Below are 21301 nucleotides of genomic sequence, written 5' to 3' on the forward strand. Positions count from 1 at the left end.
GCAAAAAACCCTACTTGAAGGGGGATTTGTATGTCTTAAAGGCCCTAAGGTCTTGGATAGGCCCTCAAAACAAACATGGTAATTTGAAGGGGGCAATTAATTATATTTTTACACAAGTTGGAATTTTGAGAAATATAAAACCATCCAGAAGTTAGAGTGCAATGGTAGCTATTACTGGCTGTTATCCATGGAGTTACATATGAGCATCGTGGTAAGAAAACAAACCCTACTTCTGGAAATTAGTTTCCCTAGACAGAGGCCTAATTTATTGATGAAAAACAGCTGGCCCTAATAGCACAATTCCAAATTTCTACAGACTTAAAAAAGGGAGAAGGGAAGTACCATGCATCTCCCAACTGGTATTCCTCTATAATAAAGAGCTGTGGGCTGCATGTTAGTATTTTTAGGTCGAGCCTAGGCAGCGCATGCGCTGCTCTGAGAGGCATGCTGTATTCAAGTATGGACTTGAAGCTCCCCCACTCTCCGCCCATATTTTTCATTGGATTGAGTCATTGTCCTTTGTAAACGCTGGTTTCTGATTCGTTAATAGGCTTGCTAGTCCCTCCTTAGTACCGCCTTGTCTTCATTTGTAACCTCCCATGAGGACTGTTCCTTTTACTTCTGTTGTCACACGGTATGTCTTATTTAGTTTGTAACCTAAAGGAGGCTTGGGTCCTTACGCTAACTAGATTGTACCACTTTAATATTGTATACACACCTGGGGGCCGATTCCGATCCTGGAAAAATATTCCCCGTACGAATCGTATCTGGATTTTTTTCCGACCGAATCGTACAAGTCCCGTACAAACTGGCAAGTACGATTCGTATGGGAAAAAGTCCATGCGAATCGCATTGGGAAAATTCCCCCACACGTCCTCGGGTCGGGAAAAGTCTCCGACACGTCCCCGGACATTTTTACGTACAATGGGAAAACTGAAGTCCGAATGCGCAAGTACGATCCTTCCCATCCGTCCGATTGTACAACTGTATGGAAAAAAGACCGTCCGGAGCGAACTCCCATAGCAACCATGGAGATGTCCAAACAGGTGCCCGGTACGCGCCGAACACCCCCCCAGCCCCCCATCCCGTGTGTACGCACCGTACCCCCAGCACCCCATATGTACGGAGCGTACCCCCACCCCCGTATGTACGGAGCGTACCCCCAGCCCCGTATGTACGGTGCGGACCCCCAGCCCCCCGTATGTACGGAGCGTACCCCCACCCCCGTATGTATGGTGCGGACCCCCAGCCCCCCGTATGTACAGAGCGTACCCCCACCCCCGTATGTACGGGGCGTACCCCCAGCACCCCGTATGTACGGAGCGTACCCCCACCCCCGTATGTACGGAGCGTACCCCCACCCGGTATGTACGGTGCGGACCCCCAGCCACCCGTATGTACGGAGCGTACCCCCAGCACCCCGTATGTACGGAGCGTACCCCCACCCCCGTATGCACGGTGCGGACCCCCAGCACGTAGCTGGGGGTCCGCACCGTACATACGGGGGTGGGGGTACGCTCCGTACATATGGGGGGCTGGGGGTATGCTCCGTACATACGGGGGGCTGGGGGTACGCTCCGTACATACGGGGGGCTGGGGGTACGCTCCGTACATACGGGGGTGGGGGTACGCTCCGTACATACGGGGGGCTGGGGGGTACGGCACGTCCACCTGCGGGGGGGCTGGGGGTACTGCGCAAACATACGGGGGCGGGGGGGTTACAGCGCGTACCGGGCCCCCTAATTAGCTCGCATCGCCGCATACTTAGCTTTTCCGGCACTTTTTGGGTGCCGTAAAAATATTCCCATCCGGACTGCAGTCGGTACGAATCGTACTTGCTGGTACGTAAAAAGCTGCCAAACTCCATCCGGACGTCACGTCCGCGGTGTCCCGGATCACATTTGTATGTATTTTTCTGTCGGTCGGTCTTTTTTCCGATTCGTACGGAAATGGTGTTTGCGTACGAATCGTACTTGCAAGTTTGTAGGGTTTTTTTTCCCGGGTACGAGTCGGACGGAGAAAACGCTCCGACCGACGGTTTGTACCCGGTTTTTCCAGGATCGGAATCGGCCCCCTGGTGTCTAAATAGCATTATTTAACAAAAAGGTTTCTACAATAAACGAGCCAATGTCCTTAATTCAAAAGCCTGTGTGATTTATTTCAATTTTCTTTATCTAATTCAGAAAAACAAGATTATTGCATTTGGGTCAGGTCAACATGAAGGCAAACATTTGATTTTGAAACATATGTACAAACATAATGAAAAAATACATAACAAACAAATAATTGAACAAAAAATGACATATCAAAACATAATGACAGATTCTTAAACAAAACATGTAGGACCAGTCCCTTACTCTATTCTGAAACACTAGGCGGAAAAATATACTTTTACGAAAAATGTCTTTTTTGTCCTGCCAGTGTATGTGGCTCTGGGAATTCCAGTTTTTTGGGGTATTGTCGGTTAGAGAGTAGTTTTGGTAGAAAAAAATCTCTCGCAGCATACCCTGCGAGTGCCTTATCCCAAGAGCTGGGGTCAACACGTTTCAGACCCCGACCTGTTGAGGGGTTCTCATCAGGGCCTGGACTTGGTTGTGTCAGCTGAAAATAAATAAAAAGTAAATAAAAAGCTTGCATTTTACTGAGGGAACCCTGATCCACTGCTGTGTTCTTATTCAACTTAGCAAAGTAACTTCAATGTGTTGAGAGTGTGGGAGGGCTGCAATGGTCCTCTGTGACAATCATGAGCAAATCGTCAAAGGATTGAGTGGAAAATGTTTTTGTAATGCATCCAATTCCTGTCAGGAGAAAGTATGTGGAAGTTTCAATGGTGATGTATAATCTTTACTGAGTGGTGACTCTGACTGAGTGCGAGAAACGGAAACACTTGCCTGTATCTATACCATTCTTTAGTTTGTTGAGATATCTGGCCTTGTTGTATATGCTCCACCTAAATGAAGGACAAACGTGATCGTCAAGCATGGGGGACATCCCTTGCGCTATTTTAAAAGCGGCTACATCTTCTCAATGGGCGATCACGATGCTGTGTCGCCAGTGCCAGTTCACTTGCCTGTAGATGATTGTTCTCTCCTGGATGACTCTGGGAGCTTCTGCACAGGTTGCTTGTCAAAAGTGACTGCTGGCAGCAATCTCTTCAAAGAAATGCATACGAGTTTCTTGCCTTTTAGTGAACGCTGCTGTGGTGCGTATGAATTGTTGTCCAATGACACGGTTCTTTCTCAGGGCAAAGAGTGGGGGGCCTACGTTTTGTATGGAACTCTCGATCAGATGCCAATTGTTGCTTACAATCTTCTTGAAAGAATGAGTGTGAGGACCAAAAGTTGTGACACAAACTGTACGGTCTGTTGGTGCTTTATGCTTTTTTGTCAAAAGATGTTCCCTTGGTGTAAACCATGCTTTTTTCATGGAAGGCTTGAGTAGCTTGTGGGGATAACATCTTTCCTTCAATGTCCCTACCAACGTTTCAGCGTGTAATTCATAATCTTCTTGTCTGGTATAATTACGTCTAATACGCAAAAATTGGCCATACGGCAAATTATTTTTCACGTTTCTTGGGTGGTAGCTGCTGCAATGTAAGGCGTTGTTTTTATCCGTTGGTTTGGTGTGTAACGTCATGATCAGACCATTTGGCAATGTTTTTACCTCCACGTCCCAAAAATGTGAGACTTTTTTGCTGTGTGACAGGCTGAATTTTATAGCAGGATTGAGGTTGTTCAGCCACATGTGGAACTCCTTCAGGGATGATTCAGTGCCTTTCCAAATGCACCAAACGTCGTCAATATATCTGTACCATTGCAATATTTGATCAATGAATGGATTGTTGTTGTAAATATATCAGTGTTCGTACCTTGCCATGTACAGTACTGCCATTTCAGGAGCGAAAGGACAACCAATGGCTGTCCCTTTGACTTGTAGGAAGAAATCCTCCTTAAATTTGAAAAATTTCTTGCGTAAGGATGTGGAGGCCAAACGGAGGATGAACTGAGTTGGTACTGGGTGTGGTCTTAGCCGCTGCTCCAAATAAAATTCCATTGAACCAGCTCATCCTGGTGGGGAATTTGTGTGTAGAGGGATGTTACGTCCATTGCTACCGAGATATGGATTGGAGGGTCAAACTCAAAACCCTCCACTTTATTGTTGAATTCCATGGTATTGCGCGAATACGATAGAACTGCAGGTAAGAACGGTTTCAAAAAGATGTCCATATACTTGGAAAGTGGCTCTAGAACGGAATCACATCCAGAAACAATTGGTCTGCCTGGGGGGTGTACAGCGTCCTTGAGAACCTTGGGCAAAACGTATAATATTGGAGTGCGTGGATGTTTATTAATCAGAAACTCAGACTCCTTTGGTCCCAAAATGCCCATTTCAAACCCTTTGTTGACTGTCATCGCTATTTCATTTTGAACTTCTTTTGTGGGATCCTGCGGGATGCGTCAATACCACAGGGGATTGTGCACATGACTTTTGCCCTCCTTGAGGTATGCTTCTTTTGACCATATGACCACGGCACCACCTTTATCAGCTGGCCTGATGACTGAAGGTTTTTACTCCTTGATTGATTGAATGGCCATTCTGTGTTCGCGTGAGATGTTGTTTTTAACAACCACTTTTTTCTTTTCAAGTACATTTAAGGATGATAGTACGGCATGCTCAAATGTTACAATGTCCTTGGAGATGCTGTGTGTGGGAGAGCAAAAGTTAGATTTCATCCGTAATCCGTTCGCCTCAGATCGTGTGGTATCTTCCTTATATTTGAAGAAAATGCTTAGACGTATTTTTCGAAAAAATTCCATGGCTTCCATTTTCAATTTTGTGAAGTCAGGTCTTACCCCTGGAACAAATGGGAGTCCTAGTTCCAAAACTGCTGATTGTTCTTTTGTGAGACCTGTATTGGACAGATTTATGATGGACGATTTTTTTATGTTTTGTATTATTGTCGTCGTGTTCTCATTTTCCATGGTTGTGGTTTGTATCTTTCTCGCGTTTTTTGTTGGCCTGATCCTAAAAAAGAAGGCTTTATTTGTTTATTTTGATTGGAAGGGCCCTCCCCCAGATCAGAATCGCCTGTTGACTCTGAAGACGATGTATCAGAAAATGTTAGCAATCTCTTTGGTGTGGAGTTAGAATGGCGGTGCGATGCCACGCTACCAATTGCTGTGAGAAGGACAGCAGCAGCGTGTCCAAATGGAAAACAGATAGATCGAGTGCTGAGTATAGTGGATCAATGAGCTGTACAAATTGACCTGTGGTGTAAGGCCATGGGATCAAAATTGCCTAGTCAAGGACCGCAACCCCGTGTCCATTGGAGGTACTTGGATGGGAAACTGGGAGGGAGTGCCAGTAGCTAGGTCCGATCAACTATAAACTGTGCCGGGCGCATCAATGTAAACATCTCGATCAAAAACGCAGCGGCGTGTCCGAGCAGGGAACCTGGGCAATTTGTATGGCTCATTGAGCCGCTATACTCAGCACTCAATCTATCTGTTTCCCATATTGACATGCTGCTGCGGTACTTCTCACGGCCATTGGTAGCGTGGCATTGCACCGCCGTTCTAACTCTACAGTAATTTTGACTCTGGCATGTAATGTAATGTTCTGATGATGATTCAACAATTGTTTACATGGGATTGAAACATCGTCGACTCTCTGTACACCGTAAACCTTATTTAACCTGTCATTACTCATGTGTAACGGTGTCTCCGCACATGTTATGTTATGTTATGTTAATTTATTTCTTCTATAGCGCTCGGCTACTCCGAGGAGCATCCCGGCGCTTTGATGAAGAATATCGGCAGGCAAAACAAGACATAACAACTAAAAAAGCAGAGAGAAGAGAAGGATCAAGTTTATTTAGTAAAAAGTTTATTTAGTAAAAAGCCACGTTTTAAGCTCTTTTCTAAAAGCAAGGAGACTGGGAGCCTGTCTGAGAGAAAGTGGTAGTTCATTCCACTCCTTCGGGGCTAGGTAGCGGAACGATCGACCTCCCATCCTTGCACGCCTGATAACCGGGACTGTCATTTTGGATAGACAAGATGATCTCAAAGACCTGCTGGGTACATATCGGGAGAGACGTTTCCTTATGTACTTAGGGCCAGATCCTTGTAAAGCTTTGAAGGCAAAAGTCAGGCACTTAAAAAGAATTCTTTTAGCGATCGGTAGCCAGTGTAAAGAATTCAGTAAAGCCGTGGCACCTGCTCTTCTCGGGAGCCCGTAAATAGCACGGGCTGCCGAGTTCTGGACCACTTACAAACGGGTCAAAAGATATTTTGGTAGACCCAAGAAAAGGGCGTTTGCGTAGTCCAGTCGAGATCCGATCAAGGCCTGAACAATAATCTTCCTATGCTGGAAAGACACTAGAGGAAGAAACTTCCTCAGCATCCGTAAAATGCCAAAGCATTTACCTGAGAGGCACGAAACATGTGGCCCAAAGGACAATTCACTGTCCACAATCACGCCCAAATTTTTTGCCTTGAGAGACACGTTGTCAGGTGGAAACAGATCTTGTGGCCACCAAGCTTTCCAGTCTGGTTCACAGGTGCAACCAAAAAAGAGCAGCTCCGACTTATCGGAATTGCACTTTAATCCATTACACCTGAACCACTCAAAAACCGCACCAAGGCAATCCCTGATCTGTACGCCGTCGAATGACCCGCCCCTATCACAAGTGAACAGGAGCTGGGTGTCATCGGCGTAAGATACGATCTGGGCGCCAAAAGACTCCGCGACTACCGCCAGAGGGGCCATAAAGATGTTAAATAGCATGGGGCTAAGAATGGAACCCTGCGGTACCCCTACCTCTAGTGGGGCCATATCAGCGGAGAAAGGGGGCGCCCAGATCGTTTGCCGGCGGCCGGCCAGAAAAGATTTAAGCCAATTCCACACCGTTCCCCGAATGCCGCTCTCCCAAAGTCTTACAAGGAGGCGATCATGAGGGACGGTGTCGAAGGCCGCCGACAGATCTAACATTACCAACATGGCCCTTCCTCCAGAGTCGAGTACTTCCCTGATGGCATCCGTGACCTCGAGAAGAGCCGACTCCGTGCTGAAATTTGCACGGAACCCAGATTGCGTGTCATGCAACAGGTCGTTTCCTTCGATGAAATTGGAAATCGTCCGATGTGCAAATTTCTCGGCCACTTTCGCCAGGGCAGGGAGAAGGGAAATAGGCCTATAGTTGGCATGGATGAGGGGGTCCAAGGTAGGCTTCTTGATCAATGGCAGGATCAGAGCATGTTTCCATGCCTGCGGGACCACTCCCGTTGACAGCGAAGAATTCAGAAGGGGGTTCAGCAAGGCATTTAAAGCGGGTGCCACCTTCCCCAGATGTTTAGCCGGGCACGGATCAAGTGGAGAACCTGATTTCAAGCTTGACAAAAGCTCGAGAGAAGTGTCAAGGCATAGATGTGGAAATTGTAAAAGAAAAGGGCCTAGACCCTCCCTACATGAAGGGGGGGATGAGGGACCCACGATCGACTGAGAGCTAGGGTGGAAAAGAGAGGCTTGAATGGTTGTGATTTTACTGGTGAAGAAAGTTGCAAGCTGTTTTATCCATACTTCTGAATGAGTATGAGATGGTGTACAGATAGCTGGAGAGGTGAAATCCAGAACAACTTTTAAAATTTCTTTACAGCCATTTTCAGCCTCATCAATTCGACGCTCAAAATAGGCCTTTTTTTCATTCCAGATTGACTGGTGGTAGGCTTTAGTTATTGCTCGAAATTTCAATTTCTCAGTCATATCATAGGTCCGTCTCCAAACTCTCTCAGCCCTTTTACAACCCTGCCGCTGCTCCCTTAGCTGGGGAGTGAACCATGGGGCCGACGCTCTACGTTCGCCTGCTTTAAGCTTTTTTTCGGGGATTAAGGTCTGAAATCTGGCTGTCAGCCAATTCTGAAAGAGACTAAGATTCTCTTCCAAATTGCCCAAAAGAGGACATGGAAAGGTGGTAAGGGCCTCAGATAACATATCCACCGAAAGCAGATGGAAAGGGCGCGAAGTTCGCGTGGTCTCTATTGATTCTCTCACCCGAGTAAGAGCAGTGGCAGGCACAAAAAAGGAGATCAAAAAATGATCAGACCATAATACTGGTTGTATAGACGTTATCGTAATAGATTTTGTTGAAAAAATCTGGTCAAGAGTATGGCCTTTGTTGTGCGTCGGTTTCTGCAGAAACTGAGACAATCCTAATGGAACTGTGATGTCACTGAGTTTCATTGCATCGAGGTCCGCTGTATTATCCATGTGAACATTGAGATCCCCAAGAAGAATACAATGCTCAGATCTGAGACAAGGGACTGAGAGAGCTACTTGTAGTTCATCAAAGAACGGCCCTGCAAGTCCCGGGGCTCTATACAGGAGAATCCCGGTACAAGCCTGGAGGGGGGAGAGCTGAAGGGTGAAACCCAAGGCTTCACATCCCTGAATATTCTCTACCGGGAAGGTTAAGCAAGGAATGTGTTTATTTACCACAAGAGCTACACCTCCCCCTCTGCCTGATATTCTATCCCTCCTAAAGATGTTGTATTCCGGAGGGATGGCGTTGGCTAAATCAGGTGCAGAGCAGTCACTCAGCCAGGTCTCAGTAAGAAATAGGCATGATATATTGGAATTCTGTAATAAATTCCAGATATCAAGGGAGTGACAGGTCAAGGATCTAGTATTAAGAAGAAGACATTGATAAGGGGCCGGAATATTGTCCAGCGCAGTTCCGATAGACGTTGGAAGACGCCAACCGCAAGTTGGACAACCTTTTCTTAAGGCCCGGCTGCCAGGAAAGAAAGAATGACATTGGCCACTAGGGGGGCGTAAGGCAAGTAAGTCTGCCGAAATATAGCAAAACATATCTGTGAGATAACACAGAAGTACTACAAGCAAATACAAAAATAGGCACCCCACCGTCCAGCTCCGGCCGCTGCCGAGACGCTGACGGGCGCAGACGGGCAGGACTCTGGCAAGACTCCGGCAAAGCGGAGGCCGACCCGCTGCGCGATCCCGCTGCGCTCGGAGGACTGGTTTAAATAGTCCCTCCAGGTGGGGAGCAAAACGACCCTCCGGTACACCCAAGAAGGCGCTGGAAGAGCGTCAAAGCCCTTCTCAAGATGGCGCCCGCTAGGAAGTAAAAAGAAACCCTCCACAACCCCGAAACCGGGCCCGTACAAGCGGCGGTGTTCTTACCAATTACAGTGCAAGTAAGGGGTGAGCCCCAGGAGTACTGCCTATTAAAATCAGGGGAAAAATAAAATAAACGAACAAAAGTACAAAACGGGCTTTTTAAAAACAGAACACGCTCACCACGCTGCGCAAGAGCTGTTACTAGCTGCCAATACCTGGCCAATCGTTTCTATCAATGTGTTCAGTGCCCAAGGACCGCCTTAAATAGTCCCTCCAGGCGGGGAGCAAAACGACCCTCCGGTACACCCAAGATGGCGCTGGAAGAGCGTCAAAGCCCTTCTCAAGATGGCGCCCGCTAGGAAGTAAAAAGAAACCCTCCACAACCCCGAAACCGGGCCCGCACAAGCGGCGGTGTTCTTACCAATTACAGTGCAAGTAAGGGGTGAGCCCCAGGAGTACTGCCTATTAAAATCAGGGGAAAAATAAAATAAACGAACAAAAGTACAAAACGGGCTTTTTAAAAACAGAACGCGCTCACCACGCTGCGCAAGAGCTGTTACTAGCTGCCAATACTTGGCCAATCGTTTCTATCAATGTGTTCAGTGCCCAAGGACCGCCTTAAATAGTCCCTCCAGGTGGGGAGCAAAACGACCCTCCGGTACACCCAAGATGGTGCTGGAAGAGCGTCAAAGCCCTTCTCAAGATGGCGCCCGCTAGGAAGTAAAAAGAAACCCTCCACAACCCCGAAACCGGGCCCGCACAAGCGGCGGTGTTCTTACCAATTACAGTGCAAGTAAGGGGTGAGCCCCAGGAGTACTGCCTATTAAAATCAGGGGAAAAATAAAATAAACGAACAAAAGTACAAAACGGGCTTTTTAAAAACAGAACGCGCTCACCACGCTGCGCAAGAGCTGTTACTAGCTGCCAATACCTGGCCAATCGTTTCTATCAATGTGTTCAGTGCCCAAGGACCGCCTTAAATAGTCCCTCCAGGTGGGGAGCAAAACGACCCTCCGGTACACCCAAGATGGTGCTGGAAGAGCGTCAAAGCCCTTCTCAAGATGGCGCCCGCTAGGAAGTAAAAAGAAACCCTCCACAACCCCGAAACCGGGCCCGCACAAGCGGCGGTGTTCTTACCAATTACAGTGCAAGTAAGGGGTGAGCCCCAGGAGTACTGCCTATTAAAATCAGGGGAAAAATAAAATAAACGAACAAAAGTACAAAACGGGCTTTTTAAAAATAGAACGCGCATCTATGCTTGTTTTTTATTTAATGTATCACGTACAAACATTTGTTCTGCCTGAGCCTTTTTTTTGCTTTGTTTTATGTGTACCTAGTTGGATACAGGATTGTGTCCCCACTTTAGTTTTTTGTAAATATGTGAACTAATAAATTGATCCTGTCCGGTTGGACAGCACAAATATAGAACTGATTCATAGTCCATATTCATTTTCCTCTGCTCCTATTGTCCATATCCGGGGCCATTGTGTTCAAAACTCATTGATACCCAAGGTCCCTGAACATTGTAATTGGGTCCCCTTGTTTCTTATAACACGCAGTGAAAACAGGGGGAATTAGCTACAGTAGGTGGGCTGAAGAAATGTAAACGAGATTTTGCAGGGCCCCATTTTAACTTGTCATTATAGCTTTTAATGCAATGGTACTCCCTCAATTGCTTCATGAAGCAGAGATTCTTGGCCCAGGACAAGGGCACGATTGGATGAAACTGGAAAGAGTGTCTGAACAAACTCTAAGATGCCCTCTTATGCTCTATGATCCAGGCTATTAGATTGGAAATTAAGGTGAATTCCTGGAATATTACTGCATCAACCCTCTGCTTGAGGTCTGGGCATAAACTAATTATAGCATGTAATACAAAAGTATCTGCTCTATGTGCCAGAGAAATATGTGCTGATGATTTAAGTTGGGTGAGGCGAGTAAGAGGTCAGTTGGTAAGGCGGACTGGCTTGTTCAAGATACAGTGTTATACAATTGAGGACCCACTGGCGCGACCGAAAAGGGATTGAAGGGATAGGGCCAGATTGAAATCCAGGACCAGAGACTTGAAATATCTAAGGACTAAGAGGTCCATTGGTTATTTAAGAGACTTTGGGCTCTCCAATCGCCCTTCCCAAAGGAGACAGGCAGAGCTTTACAAAACTCCCTAAAGATAAACTAAGTGCGAATGTGTGTGCGCCTATATCTGTGCAATTGTGTTTTGATGCTCTAACATATTGTTGAAGTTACAATAGTAAAATCCTCTTTAATAGGAGTATGTAGCAGGTGCCCACAAGACAAGAATGGGTGTGTATGAGTGTCTAGCTTGAGAGCTTGTGAACGCTCCGGTGTGCACAATAATACTGCACAAGAGTGAAACACGCTAACTTATAAGTGAAAAGAGACTTCTGATTCGGTGTCCATTGAGTCTTGACTACTTGGAGACAGCGAACGGGTGGTAGCACCACACTGTTATAAGTATAACTGCCAGTTCCGTTGGGATGCCTAAGGGTAGCTATGCGCTATTTTAGTGCCGCATAGAAGAGAATCGAATCGAATCGAATAGAATAGAATAGAACAGAATAGAATCGAATCGAATAGAATCGAATAGAACAGAATAGAATAGAATAGAACAGAATAGAATCGAATCGAATCGAATAGAACAGAATAGAATCGAATCGAATCGAATAGAACAGAATAGAATAGAATAGAACAGAACAGAACAGAATAGAATAGAATAGAACAGAACAGAACAGAACAGAACAGAATAGAATAGAACAGAATAGAATCGAATCGAATCGAATCGAATAGAACAGAATAGAATAGAATAGAATAGAATCGAATAGCTGCATTAATATTTCAGCTGTGCATCAGACCCTGGCCTCTTCTTAGAAGTCCATGGCTTGCTGCACATCACTGAACATTTCCATCTTCTGTTTACAGCATTTTACAGGCTGCATGGGTGATGGATGATAAGTTAACTCTAAAGTGGTGTATGGCAGTAAAGGTGGACGTTTATTCAAAGAGAGTAAAGTACACAAAACCTCTGCCCCAGCTAGACTAGGACGTACAGATGCATGGTTGTTTGTAGTAAGCAGAGGTGCACGGACTCACCTCTGTTCACTGAAGTACAAAACAATATTACGGTATAAGGGTGAACGCAGTTAAAGTGTTACAAGCAGCACGGCAGCATGACGGTACACTCTACTCTCGACTTATGTTTCAGGAAGTGAACTCGAGTTAACTGGCGTGTCCTCCTAAAAACATATCTTCCAATAACCTCCCCACCCTTTTGCATGTAGGTCAAATGATAATACTTGTAAACACGACCTCTGTTCGCTCATAGGTTCCTGCCCAGTAAAACAACCCTCAGTGCATTTACAAGGGAGGCTGAACTGCCAAACTCGCTGTTCATGGCCTTTCACAATCACTCCCTCCGATGCCAAACATACCAAAGTAATGTGACACAGCCTCTGTCAGAAAGCACACTCCCTGTCACACAATTGTGACGTCCAATGGTGTTTGACGTCACTTCTGCTATCAATGTCGTTTTGGTGAAGCTTCTCACTTTCTCACTTTTTCAGTGTGATTATATTACACCTACTCAGAAGGGAAAAGGGGAAATTGTGCCTGAGTGGCGTTTCGGCTTCTCAGCTCTCTTCTGAGACTACCATCAAGTGCCAGCATCCTCCTTGCACGAAGAATCCAACACAACTAGACCCATGTCAACGCACCTACACAAGCCATGTTGACTTTTTAAATGATTATTGGTTTTTCCTACTACCTTATAGCAACATCTGACATTTTATTTCACTCTTTTAATACAGGAATTCTAGTCAAAGGTTTTTCCCCCAACACCCTATCATATGTTCCACATCTCCCTTCTAACTCTCATTATATACAAACTTCTCTCTTTTCTACTGTGTGCAAATGCTATATTTTGGTTAAAAACAGCATACAGTAGCAGACACATCTCAGTATACGTTGTGCCCTTCTTCTCTGGGCATCAATGTTGTGGTTTACAGTAATAAGCACTTAGATTTTTAAGAAAATGTCTGTATCTAAAATAGCTTTATTTATTTTTATGAAAACCACATAGCCTATGTTTCTTGTTGCATCTCCACTTATTATTCCGATTTTTCGTTTTCAGTGAGGCGGCGACCGAAAATTGACCCGGCCGTTTCACAACAATGTCAGATGAGGAGAGCAGTAAGGATAGCTCCCCCGAGTGCCCGGTTTGCTATGAGCGCCTCCACAGTAAGTCCACGGCGGAGAGGAGGCTGAGCTGCGGCCACACTTTCTGCCACGACTGCTTGGTGAAGTATCTGGTGACGGCCAAACAAGAAGGACCAATCAAGAAGAACATTGTCTGCCCCCTCTGCAGATATGTCACATTTCTGAACAAGAAAGCCATATGCTGGCACCCCAAGCCCGAAGAGAAAGCACAAACCCTGGAGGTGCCACTGTCGCCGTCTTGTTTGAGGCATCCCGCGGGAGTGGGATCTACAAACACATTGGTAGTTCCCAACTCTGAGGTCATAACCATTGAGAATGACATCCAGCACGACTTTGCAAGGTACCTAGCAATCTGTCCGACGGAATCGCGAACTGCATCCACCAACAACTTGGCCACATCCCAGATCTTCGTCATCAGTGAATTTGGCCAGCCAATGGATAATGAAGAGAGTGAAAGGCCAACCCCAGCAAGCCCACGCACAGGACTCAACTGCTGTCATTCTCCATCATTGATACTGCTTTTACTGATGATCCTGGTGGTCGCCATTTTGGCAGCTGTACTTCCATGGATTCTCATCTCCAAAAAGAACACGTGACTGCTTAAGAGCTTAACCTGCACAATGATAAACTGCAATTTGTGGCATTCATCAAGTGGCTGTGCTGTGCATTTCAATGTCCAAAGTATTGATGGAATTTTTAAATCTGCAAGGGAATTTGTACCAAATGAAAGCTATGATTATGGCACAATGGAAGGGTCATAGTTTCAGACCAATCACTTGTTCACATATGGTAATATCCTGTAATAGAGACAACAATGTTCATGTTTGCTTCCACCATGGCGCACTTATGGTCTACAGGTAAACTGTATTACAATGACCGCAAAAAAAAGCAGGTAGTACAGACATAGTTTGATGTTGTACTCTCTTGCCCAAAGTGTAGATTCGGATGCTCTGTATAGAGTCAGGCAAACCACCCTGTTTCAGTCGGCGGATCGGTGCTGGCTCTGCTGGTGGAAACCTTAGACCTACAGTCCTACAAACATGGCGTCTCGGTCTCAGTACCACAGACCATCTGTCCTATTTAGGGTGGATGTTCAGGCATACTTTTTTCATGTTCAGAACTGCCAGGAAAAGACTGGCAGTCCTCAACAGAAAACAAAATCACCCCTTACCCGAGGAGAAACTCCCAGGGTTATTAATTTTTTGTTTTTGCCACAGCAATATTGACAGAGCATACCTTAGTTGATGGTGCATGATCTGTGATATTATGGTATACAGAAGCTATTGTAATTTGTACCTAATTTAAGCCTAGCAGAATCTATTCCATAAGTCTTTAGCAACAAGGCGGGTGGTGACTTAAAGGCTATGTGTATTAATACCAGCAGCAGTATTTAAATGGGTTACTGTCTATCCCAGAGAGTATTTGCAGCAATAGTACGGCTCCACCTTTTTGGTTCGATTCTTAATCTAGACAAACACTTTCCAATATGTATTGTTCAAACTATCAGCACATTTCGCTATAGCAAGTGGTTAAAATCCATCGGGAAATAATTATCAACGATATTGATTTATAACTTTTGCTAAAGCGGAAACCACACCCATGCTTGGGCGCCTCAGAATCCTATAGTTCCGAAGACATTTTTGCTTGATGCTTTTACACTTAGGCTATCAGAGCAGACTTGTGGGTTAGGCGCCTCAACTTTACATCATAAATGCAATTGTCTTTGGGAGATGACACCTCATGCGACTTACTTTTTGTCTTTTATGGAACTTCATTATAAGTGTTTCAATAAGGTACACTTAAACATCCAAAGTGTCATTCAGAAGACGTTTGCATATTTAGAAGTTACTAACTGTGAGATACATTTAAAAAGACAAAACCATTAAAAATCTACTGTGATGCATTCATCTATTGGAACACTCTTTCGTGACTTTCGATGTCATGTACAAATCAGATGGGTCCGCTGACCATATATGTACTATAAAGAATGAATTACCAATTAGATAAATAAAAGTGAATGTCTGTGAATGTTTGAAGTCTCCCTTGTTGATTTTTGCCACATTGTTTAACAAAAATACTCCATTAAAACTCTTTGATGAAGGAGCAAGTCTGAGTTTGTCTACCTCGCTTTCTCAGTAGTATTACTCTGTTTTATTATTACACGTTGACTAATTTCTGGTGTGTTCTAGCACCCGTTATCTAATTCATTTAGGGATCTTCAAAGAGCCTTTTAGCTCAAACTCTTTTCCTTCAAAGTATAGTGCAATTTATTGTCTAGTCCCATTGATAGAAAGCATACACTTTCCTTTACAATACGAATCCTCATTTGTGAAATTCAAAATAAGATAAAGCCAACTAAATTTATCACGAAAATTGGTTACTTATAAAACCTCACACTGCACCAAAAAGCCAAAATTAAAGGCTTAATGTACCATAGTTTTTTTCAGGAAGTTAATTATTCAGAATTCCAAGAGACTTTAATTTGTATTTTAATTTTGAGAAGTACCTGAACCAAATAACAATACCGGGGAACAGAAAGTTATTATCAAGGAAAAAGCTTACCTAGATTTCATAGATGTAAGACTTTAGGACTAAAAGCTTTTGTAGGTAAATTTAATGTGTTAGTAAATGCTAAATTATTAGTTCCAAGGCATGGTTTACTATTTATTCAACATGTTTTCGAATTAAAAAAGTTTGTGCGAATATATTTTAATTGCATTTATTTTATGGTATGTAACTTCTGTTTCTTTCAATTAAAGCAGTATTTTATATATCATAATGTTTTCTTCGTGCTGATGGCCAAACAATAAAATTTCTTTTAGCTTCCACCATGGGCTAGTCAAGAGTAGCTGAGGCCATGCTCCAAGGGTCCTGATGGGTTTGTTAACTAGTTCTTTAGACATAGGAGTTTCCTTATTCTGTACCTATGGAAAAATGTGTAAGCACCTATGGGTCATAATGTTTCCTGAATGAGTCCTCCTGAAGTAGTGAACGGCACCCAGGACAGAGGATGGCGCTTGAGGATTATCAAATCTACATACACACGTGGCCAGACAAAGTTTCATCCAGGCAAATGTATGGTTCCGTGTTATCTCTCCTTAAGGCAACCTTCAGGAAACTAAGTATGCTAAAATAATATCCCTTCAAAGCATCTGTAAATACATAAGAGCTGGCCTAACTTGTGGAAAACTGCCCGTTTTCAAAATATGAGCAAGTCTTTGCTGGCAGGAGGTTTGAGCACTGACCTCACCCCTCTCTCTCTCACCTAACATAGCTTTTTTTTTTTTCATGTGTGCTTTCTTTCTTTTTATTTCAACTTGTTTTATTAATTTTTTATGCAAGAACACATTAGCAATTCTGTACAGGGTTAGCATAAGGTATACCAATCGCTTTTTAGACATTATGATTCTTAGCTAGCCCTACATGCCGTTATCATTGAAGAAGAGAGAAAAGAAGACAAAAAAAGACAGGAAAGCAAGGGGTGAAAGAAGAGATAGGGGGCAGGCACCTGAGAGTTGCATTACTCTGACATACAGTGGGGATGTTGTTACACATGATGGCACACATACAGACCTGAAAGGGCCACATTGGTTGCGGCCAGTAGGGCCCAGTTAAGTTCCTTTGTCAGGGTGGAGCTTACATAGGGGTGCCAGGCTGTGTCTCGCCGGCCTGACTCGTTTTCATGGGGGCTCAAAAGAGTCAAGGAACGTGTCGAGGAACTTCCACATCCTTCTGAAGGCTGGTTTCCAGGGTGAGTTTTGTAATGCAATGATGTCCGCTCCTCTAAGATGCGTGATGCAGTTGAAACAGCGTTTGTACGATGTCTTACTTGTGTCTTTACAATTGGCGAGGACCATTTTCACGGCTGCTGTCAGTAGCAGGTCTAGTAGGTCCTTATCGTGTTCTGAACTCAGTTCTGTGCTCATAAATGCCGTGGTGAGGGTGGAGAATTCTTTTGTTAGCGTACAGTCAAACAATTTATTTATAAGAGCAAAGATTTTCTCCCAGAATATTTTGAGTGATGGGCAATAAAGGATAAGGTGTGCTAGATCCCCTTTTTCATTGTTACAGTTCCAGCATAATGCATCCTCCCTGAGGCCTAATAAGTATAACCGTGCAGGGGTCCAAAAAGCCTTGTGGAGCAGCCAAAATTTTGTATGTGAGAGCACTGGGGAAATCCTTTTGCGTGAGGCCGAGGACCATAGTGTGGACCATTCTTGTTCGTTATATGTGGTTTTAGTTTGATTATTCCAATAGGCAACTGTCTTCTCAGTAAGTTTAGAGGATTTAGGGCGGAGGAGTTTGTAGAGTTGCGAGACCTGCTGTCCTAATTTATTTATGTTTGACACGTACCAGGAGATTGAAAGTTGTGAGGTGGATAATTTGGTTTTAGACAAGGCCGATCTGATTTTCAAAAAGTTATAGAATTCAATGTCGGTTAGGTTATGTCTTGCCTTGAGGGCGGTGAATGTAATGAGGTAAGCTTTGTTTTCTAATTGGTAAGGATAGTAGATCCCTTTCTCGATCCATGATTCGAAGGTTAAGCTTTTCCCTTTATAAAGAATCTTGCTATTGGCCCAGAGTGATTCCATTTTGGAACCTTTGATGCTATTTTCTAGCTTCATATCTACCTTTAGTAGGGCGATTTTTGTGTTTTTAAAGATCGGCTTTGAGGTATGGGGGTAGCTATTTGCTGTTAGTAGAGCGAGTGGGCTTCAGTTGTTTGGGATGGCCCTTTCAACCCGTAACCATGTCGGAGTGTAGCCGGTCGGAGGTGCAATCCAGTATGAGCCTTGTTTTGCCAGAAAAGCTATCTGGAAAGTTCTGAAGTCTGCTAGATTTACCCCTCCTTGGTTCTTCTCCTGTCTTAGTTTTTTGATGCTTATCCGAGCTTTCTTCCCTCGCCAGAGGAATTTAGAGATCAGAATATCAACTTTGCGGTGGAAATCATCTGTGATGAGGAGCATGAGCCTACTGTTCAAATAGTTAATCATTGGTGTGATCATCATTTTAATAGTTTCAATTCTGCCCCACCACGTTATGAACTTTGTTGACCAAGAGTCTAGAAGTCTCTTAATCTTCTCTAGCAGCATTTTCTCATTATGATGTAGCGTGTCAATTAGGTCACTACCAAATTTTATACCTAGGTATTTGATATACCCCGCTTGCCATGCTAAACCCGACCTTCCCAGGCTGTCTCTCGTGCAATGAATATTTAGTGGTTTGCATTCTGATTTGTCTTTGTTTAAATTATACCCTGACAATCCGGAATATTCTGCTATCGTATGCATCAGGGCATCGATTGAGATCTTCGGTTGTTCCGTTACTATTAATATGTCATCAGCATAGGCGGCTAATTTTATTTCAACGCTGTTGATATCTACCCCTTTTATGTTCATGTTTATTTTGATATCTGGGATAAGGGTTTCCAGTGCTAGTAAAAATATCAAGGGGAACAGTGAGCAACCCTGTCTGGTACCTTGTTGCAGTGTAAATGGTTCAGAGAGTGACCCATTAACGATTATACGGGCTGATGGTTTCCCATAAAGGGCCATATCCTTACCCTAAGTTGAAAGATTGCATGCAGCACTCCAGGAAAGTCCAGGAGACTCTATCGAAGCCCTTCTCGGCATCTAATGTGATGGCAAGTGCCGGTTCTGATTTAGTGGCCGCATGCTCCATAATATGGTGGAGAAGTCGCCTTTTGTCATTAGACATTCGAGTACGTAAGAAACCCACCTGGGAGTTGCTTATTAGTTTGGGGAGAGCGGAACTGAGTCTGACTGCCAGTATTTTAGCATATATTTTGCAGTCCACGTTAATAAGCGATATGGGTTTGTAGTTTTTTGGTGACAGGTGGTCTTTAACTTCCTTTGTGATGACTATTATGTTAGCTTCTGACATGGATTGTGACACCTCCCCTCTAGATGCAGAGTGGTTAAAGACCTGTTTCATGGTTGGTTTAAGACAGCCTTGTAGAAGGCAGCAGTAAACCCGTCCGGCACGGGGGCTTTATTATCTTTTAGTGATTTGACCGCCATTTCAATTTCGGCACAGTTAATTTCTTGACCTAACCTGAGCGTCTCTTCGGTACTTAGCTGTGGTAGCCCAAGTCTATCGTGGTATCTTGAGCATTCCTCTAAATTGAGGCTCTGATCTTTCCTGTAAAGTTCTTGATAGAACTCTTGGAAGGTGTTAAGGATGTCTTTGTGCTTTGTGTGGGTTTTGTTATTTGAGTCTGTGATGGAAGAGACAGCAAACTGGTTGCGTTTGTGTTTTAGGTAGGAGGCAAGCAATTTCCCTGCTTTATTGGCCTCGCACAGGTTAAGAAGGCAGCAGTAAACCCGTCCGGCACAGGGGCTTTATTATCTTTCAGTGATTTGACAGCCATTTCAATTTCGGCATAGTTAATTTCTTGACCTAACCTGAGCGTCTCTTCGGTACTTAGCTGTGGTAGCCCGAGTCTATCGAGGTATCTTGAGCATTCCTCTAAATTCAGGCTCTGATCTTTCCTGTAAAGTTCTTGATAGAACTCTTGGAAGGTGTTAAGGATGTCTGTGTGTTTTGTGTGGGTCTTGTTATTTGAGTACGTGATGGAAGAGACAGCAAACTGGTTGCGTGTTTTAGGCAGGAGGCAAGCAATTTCCCTGCTTTATTGGCCTCGCACAGGTTAAGAAGGCAGCAGTAAACCCGTCCGGCACGGGGGCTTCATTATCTTCAGTGATTTGACAGCCATTTCAATTTCGGCATAGTTAATTTCTTGACCTAACCTGAGCGTCTCTTCGGTACTTAGCTGTGGTAGCCCGAGTCTATCGAGGTATCTTGAGCATTCCTCTAAATTGAGGCTCTGATCTTTCCTGTAAAGTTCTTGATAGAACTCTTGGAAGGTGTTATGGATGTCTTTGTGTTTTGTGTGGGTTTTGTTATTTGAGTACGTGATGGAAGAGACAGCAAACTGGTTGCGTGTTTTAGGCAGGAGGCAAGCAATTTCCCTGCTTTATTGGCCTCGCACAGGTTAAGAAGGCAGCAGTAAACCCGTCCGGCACGGGGGCTTTATTATCTTTCAGTGATTTGACCGCCATTTCAATTTCGGCATAGTTAATTTCTTGACCTAACCTGAGCGTCTCTTCTGTACTTAGCTGTGGTAGCCCGAGTCTATCGAGGTATCTTGAGCATTCCTCTAAATTCAGGCTCTGATCTTTCCTGTAAAGTTCTTGACAGAACTCTTGGAAGGTGTTAAGGATGTCTTTGTGTTTTGTGTGAGTTTTGTTATTTGAGTCTGTGATGGAAGAGACAGCAAACTGGTTGCGTTTGTGTTTTAGGTAGGAGGCAAGCAATTTCCCTGCTTTATTGGCCTCGCACAGGTTAAGAGCTTTGTATTTATTAATCCACAGTCCCGCTCTCTCACTCAGGATTTTGTTGTACTCGTACTTCTTCTGTGTTAGTTTAGTTAGGAGCTTGCTATCTTGTAAGGTCTTAGCATGGGTCAATTCTAGGCTTTTGACCTCCTGCTCAAGCTGTGCAGGTCTCAAGTTTGTACTCTTGTTTATTTTGGACTTAATCTCAATTATTGTGCCTCTGACGGTTGCTTTCAGGGCATCCCATAGTGTGTTGGAATTAGTCTCCGGGGAGGCGTTATATGTGAGGTAGTCCGTTATAGCCTCCTCAATCCTTTTTTTGTCTGCGGGGTCTGACAGCACATCGCTGTTAAACCGCTACCTCCGCGGAACGGCTTTGTTATGACACCCGCTCGATTTTAGGCTGATACATGAGTGGTCCGATACTAGTCTTGGAGCTATGTCTGAGTGTTCGATTAGATGTGTATGAGTCCCAGATATTAGTATATAATCTATCCTGGTGTAAGAGTTGTGAGGGTTAGAGTAGAAAATGTTGTCCCTAGTGTCCGGGTGCTGGAGGCGCCATGCATCTTTCA

General features: G+C 44.4%; 1 protein-coding gene across 2 annotated transcripts in view; it reads left to right on the forward strand.

Annotated features, from left to right (window-relative positions):
* Positions 1 to 15992, forward strand: part of RNF222 (ring finger protein 222) — a 39872-nt gene extending 23880 nt beyond the window's left edge. For both annotated transcript variants that reach the window (XM_085616847.1, XM_085616848.1), the window contains exon 2: positions 13283 to 15992. In XM_085616847.1, coding sequence (XP_085472973.1) covers positions 13323 to 13964 — 642 coding nt within the window. In that variant the 5' untranslated portion in view covers positions 13283 to 13322 and the 3' untranslated portion in view covers positions 13965 to 15992. The remainder of the gene's footprint in view (positions 1 to 13282) is intronic.
* Positions 15993 to 21301: the final 5309 nt, after the last annotated feature.

The sequence above is a fragment of the Triturus cristatus genome, chromosome 7, assembly GCF_964204655.1.
Source record: "Triturus cristatus chromosome 7, aTriCri1.1, whole genome shotgun sequence".
NCBI classification, from domain to species: Eukaryota; Metazoa; Chordata; class Amphibia; order Caudata; family Salamandridae; genus Triturus; species Triturus cristatus.